This window comes from Conger conger, chromosome 12 (assembly GCF_963514075.1).
Source record: "Conger conger chromosome 12, fConCon1.1, whole genome shotgun sequence".
Lineage (NCBI taxonomy): Eukaryota > Metazoa > Chordata > Actinopteri > Anguilliformes > Congridae > Conger > Conger conger.
Window position 1 is genome coordinate 12,744,715 of NC_083771.1, and position 11,568 is coordinate 12,756,282.

The window sequence follows — 11,568 nt, forward strand, 5'->3', positions numbered from 1 at the left end:
GGCTGGGTAGTCACAGTAGTGAGGCTGTTTTACTTTTACTTTGCGTGCATCTCCACTGCTAATGAGAAGAAGCCCATGTTCAGCGGTTCAACCCGGGGCCAACAGCGAGTCACCTGCGAACAAGCCAATGTCTATCCCCTCTGGTCTACATCACCTCCAACCCCGCCCACCCACTGAGTAGTGCATATGACACACGACTTTACTGAACGCGCACACAATGAACATTATCAGGTACGCACGCGATCATGAACATGAACACACACACAAACACATTCACTTCTGCTCTAGCCCTTTTTTTTTTTTTTTTACTGCGATCGCAGAGCCCGCCAGCGGACCTAATCACATGGTCCAATCACCACAGAAACAGCTCACACTCCGGGTGCTGTTCTGGGATGGGTGTCTCAGTCCGGGGAGAGCCTGCAACTCACACACCGAGTTATTAAAAATAAACTGCAGGGGGAGAACATAATTCAGGAGTGACAGGTGGAACGGGAGTAATTACTGAGTCTTCGGAGGAGGGCGCTAACGAGGAGGTGGGGCATTTGGCAGATGGGCGGTCTGGCGAGCCGCGCGATTGGACCAAACTGAAAGCCCCTTCTGTGAGGGTGGCACGACGGAGAGACTGCTCTGCTTTCCCATTAACAGACAGCCATCACACCGGCGCTAACGTGCTGCAGCTTACGTGCTAGTGTTCACGTGCAGGCGCTAACATGCTGGTGCTAATGCGCTGCCTCAAGTCGTGCTGTAGCTAACGCCCTGTGCCTGATTGCATAAAACACCTTAAGTGAAATTTCCCCTTAAGAGTGTTGCAGAACAAACCCTTAAGCGTCACTTCCGCTTTCCTCGTCTTACTGTGTGATTCCATTTAATTGCTCTGCGGTTTTTTGCCACAATGTTTCAAAGCAGTGCGGAGAAAATGTTTTGCTCCGGCTTACTTCGCTTTAAAACATTGTTGCAACAAAGTTTGGATTTAATTGGGAGGTCACACATAACGTAACCTGGCTAGAAGCAGAGTGTTGAAACGCATACGATGTCGGTGCCTTCCCATGCGCTGCTGTCTTCCACATATTGCCTAGGTCTACAGAGGAGAGTGATTATACTAGGCACACTCATTTATTTCACATTTCATAGTTACTTCTTCAATGACTCTCACTCCGCGCTACACTTCATCGGCTCAGGTGGTCCACTACTGAGTCTACTCTCTAAACCGCCGGGGACAGTCCTTTCCAAGAATGTATTTGACCATTTTTGTGGGGTCCACCTCCTATCAAACAAAGTAACTTGCATTAGTTTGACTTCAACAGCGCTGTGGAATTGTAGTCGATCATTTGGGCTTCGAACGTTCATACAAAATTGAATTTTAACATTACTTGATTGAATATGGTTTGCTATGGAGACTCGCTGCGGACCATATTCTGCTGATCTCACTCTTCCACAACAGACTGGAGTGGAGTTGTATTTATACCGTATGAATTCATAACTACCGGTTACCCTGGATTCATGCAACCCTGGATAAGGCAATATTTATGCAATAATACACGAGGAGGTAACTCGTGATACCGCAGATGAGCACAGCGGTGGCAATATCTCAGTTATTATTGCAATTATACACCAGTTTTAGCAACACATTTATAAACGCATAAAAAACATAAAGGACGATACAGACTTGTTTTTATCATGCCGTTTTAGAATGAAGCGTTTATGAATCATTGCTAGGTAACTAGTCAGATTTCTCGATACAATGAGTCCAATGAATGTAAACATAGCGGTTTGGTAATGCTAAGTTAGGAGTCACTCCTTTGATTGTCTCTCAGCCAATAACAAGGCGAGGTTGGAACGAACTGATGAAAATGTGTTTTAACCCTGTCAGTGCCAAGCCCAATATGAAGTGGCTCCAGCCAAATTCCAAAAAACTATCTTTTTGGTTGAGAAAAATGAGAAAGTTGAGAGAATCTAGTAGAATTTTAATCAGGGCTCAAAACGATAGTACAGCAGTCATTTTGATTGGTTGGGATTTTTCGGTAGTTACACTTGACTGCCATACAGCACACCCGAGACTGAAAGTGTTTAACGCAGGGGACAGATTTCCACCTGCAAGCACCCAGCTAACCCCGGGTCCCCGAACGGAACACGGACCTGGACTTCCTGACCGTTCGGTAGGCGCTGGGGAGCGCGTGCTTGGTTTTGGACCGCGACGGCGAGCGGGACCGCGAGCGGGACCTCTTCTTGCGCTTCTTCTTCTTCTTCTCCCGCTCCCGCTCGCGGTCGTGCCCGTGGGAGGTAGAGGAGGATGACGAAGGAGGCAGGAAGGGGGGCGGCAGGGAAGCGGGGTCCCTGGATTTGGCGCCGCTGGTCTCTGCCGGCCGGGGGTCCAGGGCGGGCGGCGGGATTCTGGGGGCCGCTGGCGTGGGGCCCGCGGGCAGGATGATCGCCTCAGGTTGCTGTGGAAACAGGGAGGGGGGGGGGGGGGGCACAAACTCAATTTCCCATAACACACTGCACAAAGTCACCCTGCTGCTAAACACATCCCCAACATTAAAAACACACACGCCCTGAATGCTAAATGGAATACAAGGGTAAGGACTATGTCCTCCAAGCACGATCATTATTATCCATATGTGCTCATGCACATAAGCGCTTATCAATGCTTATGTAGTGCTTATGAAGGACTTATATATCTATAGGTGACTTCAAATAAAGTGTTTCCAGATAGACAGAACCACCGCCCTTCTTCACGCAAACGAATCACACAAATGAATATTGCCCTTTTTTATGCCAAAAGCAACAGCCTTCGATATAATCATTAAAAGTGAAGTCCAAAGGTCATTTCCAACAAGCCAACAATATTCCGTCTTCAGATTGTTTTTACAAACCATATGCAAATGCCAAGCAGAGTCATTCCAATATAAGTCTGCTCTCTCTCCCTCATTTTAATAACCTGAAAAGCATATCTCTCCACCTCAAACACTAGAAAACATTTTTTTCCCCGCAAGAGACAACAACTGGCTCTGTGAGAATGATTGGCAGGTACTTGTTATTCTTCCTTTGCTATGGTCAGACGAAAGCAAACACACGTAGGCCAACAGTAATACACAACAAGCCAAGATTGACAGAGCCCAAATGAATTTAGAGGCCTCCAAGAGGGTGTGTTTTGCCTCTGAGAATATTCAGAGGGTATGTACCATCAATATTCAATAAATATTTAGAGGAAGTGACTGTGTGCAAGTTTTATCATTTCTGGTAACTGAAAAAGTCCCCTCGGACTTGGGAGCAAGGGGAACAAAACAGTCAAAGAATAATAAAGTGTATTTGAAAGATTAAAGCAGTATTTTATTTCCAGGGTATACACCATCACATCCCATTTTTAGTCTTAAAATATTGAATATATTCAATTATTCAGATAAAAAACTGGCTCTTGGTCGGCGGGGAGACGTGTCTGCGTTGGAGTTGTATTTTAGCAGGGGCAGTTTGATAGCCATCGCTGAAAATATCTGTTAGCAGTTAAGGCAGGAGTCGAGGCGGAGCATGTCTCTTGCGATTACGGTGTAGGGGGGCGAGTTGGACGTTTCGTGACCCCGACTGAGGGGGGGTCAGCGTCTGGCCGCTCCCACCCCGCTCAGGGGAGGCGCGGCGGAAACCGGGGGCGCGGAACCTCCGAACCACGGAACCGTGCCGGCAGGACCCTGCCGGAGCCCGTGGGGGCTGATCCCGGACCAGCCGGGTCGGCCGGTTCGGTAATTACACTGCCTGCCAGACCCCGCGGAGACTGATCTGAGACCAGCCGGGTCATCCTGCGCGGTAATTAAACTGCCAGCTTGAGCCGAGCCCACCCTGCAGAGTGCGGTGCCGTGTGCCCTTCGCCCCCGCCTCTCGCTGAAAGCAGGGGGTTGAAAGTCTGAGCATGCCCCCACCTTTCCCCAGCCATCCCTACCTATAATTCAAGGTTACTGTATCCACGGCAACACCTCCATCAATCTAAACTCCTCAACACCTGCAGAGAAAACTTTGTCTGAAGGTGGGTAGAGTCCTAAGTTCTGTTTGAAGTGATAAGATGTTTAGGTGGGTAGAGTCTCAAGTTCTCTCTAAAGGGGGCAAGATGTTTAGGTGGGTAGAGTCCTAAGTTCTGTTTGAAGTGATAAGATGTTTACGTGGGTAAAAGCTCCATGGTGTAAAAAAGAAGCTTGTAAAAGAAACAGCTGCACCCTCCTTTGCGAGTGCTTTTTTGAAAAATCGGGATCAAAGTCACTTTCCAATCGCGTTTTTAAAGGCCAGATAACATCTCATGTGACTTGAAATGCATCTTACCGGCAGGGAGGCTTCGCTGGACAAACACAGCCCTTTCATTTCCAGCAGAAAGAGAAGTATTCAGCAAACTGCCGCCCTGATCCTCTAGCTGCTGCGCTAGGCTAAAAGTAAAATTCAGCTGAAAAGGCAGTTAAAAACAAACGGCATATTGGCTGGAAGCAGCTGCTCTGTGAAATTAAATGGAACAACTAAAGCGCGGTACAGAAGAGCTCACTTCAGTCTCTGGGGAACACTTCTGAGCGAGCGAGCGGGCCTCCTGAGCGAGCGGGCCTCCTGAGCGAGCGGGCCTCCTGAGCGAGCAAGTTTGTGGAGTAGTGTCAGCTTGGGTTTTTGTTTGTGCACACACATGCACACAGGGAATGAAGAGGAACTGCTTTCACTGCTCAGCAGGTTTATTCCATTCCACCTGGGGGAAGCTCTTTTAAAAAAAGGCATTTGAGAGATACACCCACAACACGTGCGCACGCAAACACACATACCAATTATCCCTTCAGAAGTCAGTAGTTAGTATAACTAAACACACACACTATAGAAAAGGCCCAAGGCGAGGTCACCAGGTCTGGCTAAAGACTCAGTTACAAGGTATCAAATTCACTGAAAACATACTTCAGCCAAAAATCTTTTGACACCACCAGCGGACTGCCTCACAACACGAGCAGCAGAACTCCACTCAGCGGGAACCGGAACGGCACGAACTGGGCTTAGCTGAATTTGAGCGGAAAGAAATTTACTGTCTGGCAGAGCTTAACCGCCCCTGAAAGGCCAGCAGAACAGGGTCCCCAGACGGACTACAGAAACAGCACTCAAACAGGAGTTTAGTGAGACACGCACGCACGCACGCACGCACAGAGGAACACTCTGCTTCCCCCCGGTTTTTTTCTCCTTCCTGCGCGAGGGCGGTCGACTGAAAAGCGTTTGAACGGAAGGATGACCGCAGAAAAGCGACTGTTTTCACCCCGTCCCCCCGACACGTGCGCAAAAGCCAGGAGACACACCGAAGAACTGCAGCGTGAAGGGAAAAGTCTCCCAAACGCAGAATTCTGCAGCCTCATCTTAGACGTGTGGGAAAAGTAAGTACGCTTAAACGTGCAGAGGGACACGGCAACACCGTGCCACTCTGACAGTCAAACTCAAGTCTGCTACGCTGCTAATTCATGCCACTCCAGCACACTTCAATTTTCCCCTCAAATTTCGGCACAAACGAATTAAGAGAAAGCGTACGGTGAATTATGATACAATTTTATAGTCAGAGAGCCTCAGACGGCCTCTTTTCCTCCAGATATATCGATTTAAAATTCTTATAGTGTTTTTTGGTTAGATTTTTTCCTGTTTTGAAATAAAACAAACTGAAAAGATACTTTCGATCCTCAATCTGAGGCTCAGCTTCGCCAGTGTTTATCCGTCCACCTCCATGAAATAATAAAATAGTAGACAAATAGACCAATCCCCCACGCATGACACAATAAATCTGCTCAAATAACATGCAAGAGCCACTTCCATTTTAACCCAAAACCACATTTCAGCACACCATCTCAGCCTTGCCTTCCCTCTCCAGATCCTGTGTGTGTGTGTTAATTTGCGTGTGTCTGTTTATATGTGTGCGTGTGTGTATATACGCGTGTGTGTGTGTTAATTTGTGTATGTTTGTACGCGTGTGTGTGTGTGTGTGTGTACATAAGTGTGTGTGTGGGTGTGTGTTCATTTGTGTGTCTGTTTATATGCGTGAGTGTGTGTATATACGTGTGTGTGTGTTCATTTGCGTGTCTATGTATATGTGTGTTTGCATGTTTATGTGCGTTTGTGTGGGTGTGTGTGTATGTCTGCATGCGTGTACGTTCATGTGTATAAGCGTGTACATGCGTGCGTGTGTGTGTGGCTGCTTTTTAACAGTAACCTGATCAAACGTTGAACGTCCTTTGCGGACATTTTGGGGGACCTTTGCATCAATGAGCAGCAACGCCCGTCTAAAGGCGGAAACCCCATCCCCCCCGGCAGTGTGAAGCCTGGGGCAGGAGAAGTGATGGCAGGGGGGGTGTCATGAGATTCGGGAAGGAGCCTCAAGACCGTGATCTCCACCACGCTCAACAACGAGCACCACAGCCTAAAAACTCCCATCTCCCACCAAGACGGCCACACTGCGTTCCTCTACAGCGCCCCCTTCAGGTCAGTGGCATCCCTACAGGGGGCTTGGGCTATAAAAACCATGCTGTTGCAGCTATTTTTAACCGCTACAGAGAAGGAACTGCGCCGACAGGAGGGTACGTCTCCCTGGGGGACGAGAAACCACTCTTTCCTGGCTTCCCCTAGATCGCATCCTTTAGTGAATTAAAAGCAAGCAGGAGGAAATTCAGTCCTGTCAAAACACGCAAATCACCGGCTTCCTGTTTGCAGTATTCTATGTGCCAACGGAGCGTTCTATACAGTGTTCTGGGTTACAGCGTGTCTGCTAAACGCCTGTATGTGTGTTTTACAATGTTCTGGGTTACAGTGTGTCTGCTAAACGGCTGAAATGTGTGTTTTACAGTGTTCTGGGTTACAGAGTCTGCTAAACGCCTGTAATGTGTGTTTTACAGTGTTCTGGGTTACAGAGTCTGCTAAACGCCTGTAATGTGTGTTTTACAGTGTTCTGGGTTACAGAGTCTGCTAAACGCCTGAAATGTGTGTTTTATAGTGTTCTGGGTTACAGAGTCTGCTAAACGCCTGTATGTGTGTTTTACAGTGTTCTGGGTTACAGAGTCTGCTAAACGCCTGTATGTGTGTTTTACAGTGTTCTGGGTTACAGAGTCTGCTAAACGCCTGTAATGTGTGTTTTACAGTGTTCTGCGTTACAGAGCGTCTGTCAGTTCATTGTGCGGGGCTCTGGATAAGAAGCCTGTAACGAACTGTCTGCTTTATGCACCTCCACATCGCGCATCAAAGCCGCGCCCCCCCCCCCCCCCTCCCACCTCCCGTGAAACGCACATCAAAGCCAGGTGCGACCGCGTGAAGAGAAACATATTCCCTCACCGAGCGGCGCTCAGGCCCCCGCATCCATCTGCCCCGCCTTCACCCTCCCGTTCCCGTGCAGAAACAATAAAACAAAAGAAAGAAGGAGGGGAAAAAAGCCCACAATTTCATTAGGATAATGACATTGGGCTCTGACATTTCTCTACTCCAGTAAGAGCCAAAATGGGGGCCGTTTCTCAGCAGAGCAGAGCTGGAAGGGTTATACATAAAATATCAGCAACCAGTCTCCCATAATTCAAACAGCCAGAAAGGTCAAAGGTTAAATAAAACCAGCCAATGCCGCCACCCCTCCTCAACCTGTGTGACGAACCCCAAGTCTGTCGTCTGACATCACAGCAATACGCTCGTTTGCTTCAGCATGACCCATCGTGGAGCCGGAACAAATCCGAGCGCTCACCACAGACAGCTTTCAGTTCACTGGAGCTAGCCAGCCAGTCAGAACAGAGGTTCAATGATACCATGAACAGTCACTGAAACAGTCTGTTCTGGGTAAAGCTCAGGACAGGCACTGGCGTTTTCGGGACTTGGGTCTTCTGGATTATCAGGACATGAAATAAAACAGTGGAAAGGTGTACAGTTTGGGAACTTTAAGAATTGGTTGGTTAGTGCTGGCAATCCCACCATTACAGCCCGCTCTCACCAAAAACCCTCCCAACCCGTTCAAAACATTGGTGCTAGCCTTCCAAGCAGTTAAAGGGTCTTCCCCAGCTTATCTGCAAAAAATCATCAGACCCTACACCCCTGCCAGACCTCTTCGTTCAGCCTCCACAGGCCGCTTGGCACCTCCCCCTCTCAGAACCTCCACCTCACGGGGAGTTCTGTTCCACCACCGTGCTCCACGGTGGTGGAACGAACTCCCCGTTGAGGTCAGAACTATAGAATCTCTCCCCACCTTCAAGCGCAAGCTGAAGACACACCTCTTCAAGCAGCACCTTTCCCCATCCCTCCCTACCTCCCTGTGAACCTTAATTGTTGTCTCTGTGACTTGCTTTGTGTATCGGTATTTTTAGTTGGTTAGGTAAGCAGTGTTTGGGTAGTTAACTTTGGTCACTTTTGCTCTGTTTGTTTGTTTGTTCAAAAAAAAAAAAAAAAAAAAAAAAATTGCCCTTGTCCTTATCTTTGTTGTACAGGTAGCAGTTGAAATTGTACTTCCCTCTAGGGTCTTTCAGCGAACTTATCCCTGGTTATGGGTATGCACTTTGTTGTACGTCGCTCTGGATAAGAGCATCTGCCAAATGCCAATAATGTAATGTAATGTAATGTAACCCTCCTGCTGACAAACCTGCCATTACAACCCGCTCTCCCCGAAAACCCTCTCAACCCTCCTCCTGACAAACCTGCCAGCTTTTCCACCCACCCGCAAGACCGCGATCGAGCCTCGACAAGCACACACAATAACAAACATACACAATAACAAACGCACACACATACAGACACAAACACACACAATAACAAACATACACACAGACACAAACACACACACACACACAAACAAACAAACAAAAGCAAACTAGCGTCAAAAAAGTTCGTTCTGCCGCAGCGGCCAGCGTCCGTCGTGCGGCGAGGATAAGGCTAACGAAATTAGCGGCGCATAAACAGGCAGGTGTTAAACGCGGAGAGGCCTGTGGACCGTGAGTCGTAAATCCTGGCGCTGCGAGTCTCCCAGGGTGTTCGGTGCTTATTAAAAGCGCGGGGCGGGCTGGAGTTTCTCTCACGGCGGAGGGGGAGGCCATTAGGCGCGGGTGAAATACGAGCGGCGCGTAGCGGCTAACACGCTACGGGGGCAGGGCGTCCTCTTCCGTGATTAGTTGCGAGCGTGGCTTGCCGGCGGTAAAAAGTGTGAAAAATGAAGCCGCCTCGTTGCTGCGGAGATGCCGCTCAGTCGTGGATGAAACGGGCGACGCTGACTGAATGGCGGTCCAGGGGGACGAGTGCGGCGGGTTGGCGGTAACGCAGGACGAGGCTGCGCCCACGTCCCCGAGGGCCAGAGGGACAGGAAACCGCTCCCACTGATGACACGCATGTTCCATGACTACAGACAAACATACTCATGAACACACACACAAATAAATAAAACCCCCGCGCTCTGCGCACGAAGGCAGGTAAACGGACAGAGTTTCCGTGTTCCCGGGACATCCCCGACCAACAGCCCTCATTCGGACGTCTAACACAAACCCCCAAAAAGAGCACATCTCCCAGTGAAGGAGAACTGGCAGAGCCCGTTAAGTCACTGTCAGACGCAGTAGTAAGGTGTCTGACACCCTGGCTCCAGCGCCGATGTTCCGCTCCGTTTCATCCCCACGGTCTGGAGCCAGAACTACACCACCCTGCCCCCCCCCCCCCCCGTACCCCACATATCGCTGGCTCATTCCAGTCGCGTATGCGTCACCTCTTTTTTCTTTTCCTTGCTCCTTTTCCCGCTCCTGGCGCCACACATCGGGAGAGGCTGGAAAAATAGGCAAGAAAAAGAAGCGCAGACGTGGAAATTGAGAAAACATGAATTCGGCAAATGCAAGGCTCCTCGTTCCTTTAAGCACGCAGTTCAAAGCCATTCGCAGACACGGCAGATGGGGGAGAGGTGGACCCACAGGTCAATTAAATACGGCACGCTCAAAGGCTGTGCAGGCGTTTTCTTTCTCAAAGGAAACATCGGGAGTCTCTGCGTTCTACTCGAAACCCCTAGAAGGAACATTTAACAGGTTGTAAAGACGGCGGACACCGACTGATTTCTGGGTCAGGATCAAGGAGAAGAAAACAAGAGGAGAATATTAAGCGATTGGAATGAGCCCCTGCCTGCACCAAAACCTGAGCTTGAGCTCTGACACCATCCTCACGGGGTGAAGGGGACGGGGGCTGACCTCGGGCGGGGCTGGGCCCGGCTCGGGCCTCCTGCTTTCGGGCTCCCCTGTGACGGGCCCTCGGAGCGTCTGCAGGAACAGGGCCGCCTTGCGCTTCCTTTCGGCCTGGAGCTGCTTCTCCTTGGACTCCTTGGAGGCCTGAGCCAACTTCTCCCGGGCTGCTGCGGCCAGCCGGTCCTCCAGCTTCTGCTTGGCTGCACACAGAGGGGGGGGGGGGGGGGGGAGGGAGATGAAATGAAGCATCTTAACGTCTTCCACCTCCGTGACAGCTGTATCTACATCTGCCTGAAATAGCCTCACGGACAGCGATGGGTCAACATCCCTTCAGTAGCAGGGCACTGAATGATATGATCCAGCTCATTTGTGCTCATGAGTCATCACATTCTCCACAGAGCTCTGTCTCTCTGGGGTCACAACTCTGTGTGTGTGCAAGGTCACAGTTCTCTCTCTCTCTGTGAGGTCACAGCTGTGTGTGTGTGTGTGTGTGAGGTCACTGCTCTGTGTGTGTGTGTGTGTGTGTGTGTGTGTGTGTGTGTGAGAGAGGTCACAGCTCTGTGTGTGTGTGTGTGTGTGTGAGGTCACAGCTGTGTGCGTGTGTGTGTGAGGTCACAGCTCTGTGTGTGTGTGTGTGAGAGAGAGAGGTCACAGCTCTGTGTGTGTGTGTGAGTGTGTGTGATGTCACAGCTCTGTGTGTGTGTGTGTGAGGTCACAGCTGTGCGTGTGCGTGTGTGTGTGTGTGTGTGTGAGGTCACAGCTCTGTGTGTGTGTGTGAGGTCACAGCTGTGCGTGTGTGTGTGTGTGTGTGTGAGGTCACAGCTCTGTGTGTGTGTGTGAGGTCACAGCTCTGTGTGTGTGTGTGTGTGTGTGTGTGTGTGTGTGAGAGAGAGAGTGTGTGTGTGCTTGTGTGTGTGTGAGTGTGTGTGAGAGAGTGTGTGTGCTTGTGTGTGTGTGTGTGTGTGAGGTCACAGCTCTGTGTGTGTGTGTGAGGTCACAGCTCTGTGTGTGTGTGTGTGTGTGTGTGTGTGTGTGTGTGTGTGTGTGTGTGTGTGTGAGGTCGCAGCTCTCTCTGCATGAGGCAACACTTCACTTGAAATTAAAACGAGTAGGGCAAGAAACCTGTCCCCTCCCCTATAAACCTGACAAGCAGCAGACATACAGTGAGCACCATGTTGTTAATTCACTGGACAGTGACATGTTTTTTGGTATATTGGTTCTGCACTCCAACACTGAGTTTGAAAGGAGACTGTCAAGAAAGAATTGAAGTTGAGTTTAAATGCAGACTGGCAGCTTTAAATTGAGAGTATTTTCATCCATATCGGATTAACAGTTTAGAAATGACAGGACCATTTGTACATGGTCCCATTTTAAGCCATTACAATTCTTTGTTGAATTGCCTTCA

General features: G+C 49.5%; 1 protein-coding gene across 2 annotated transcripts in view; it reads right to left on the reverse strand.

Moving 5' to 3' along the window:
• Positions 1-11,568, reverse strand: part of sfswap (splicing factor SWAP) — a 71,024-nt gene that overhangs the window by 14,830 nt on the left and 44,626 nt on the right. Inside the window, exons 13-15 of one of the 2 annotated variants that reach the window (XM_061262916.1) lie at positions 10,170-10,363; positions 9,701-9,757; positions 2,137-2,441 (exon numbers count right to left, since the gene is read on the reverse strand). In XM_061262916.1, coding sequence (XP_061118900.1) covers positions 2,137-2,441; positions 9,701-9,757; positions 10,170-10,363 — 556 coding nt within the window. The remainder of the gene's footprint in view (positions 1-2,136; positions 2,442-9,700; positions 9,758-10,169; positions 10,364-11,568) is intronic. The other variant, XM_061262917.1, reaches the window with a different exon arrangement.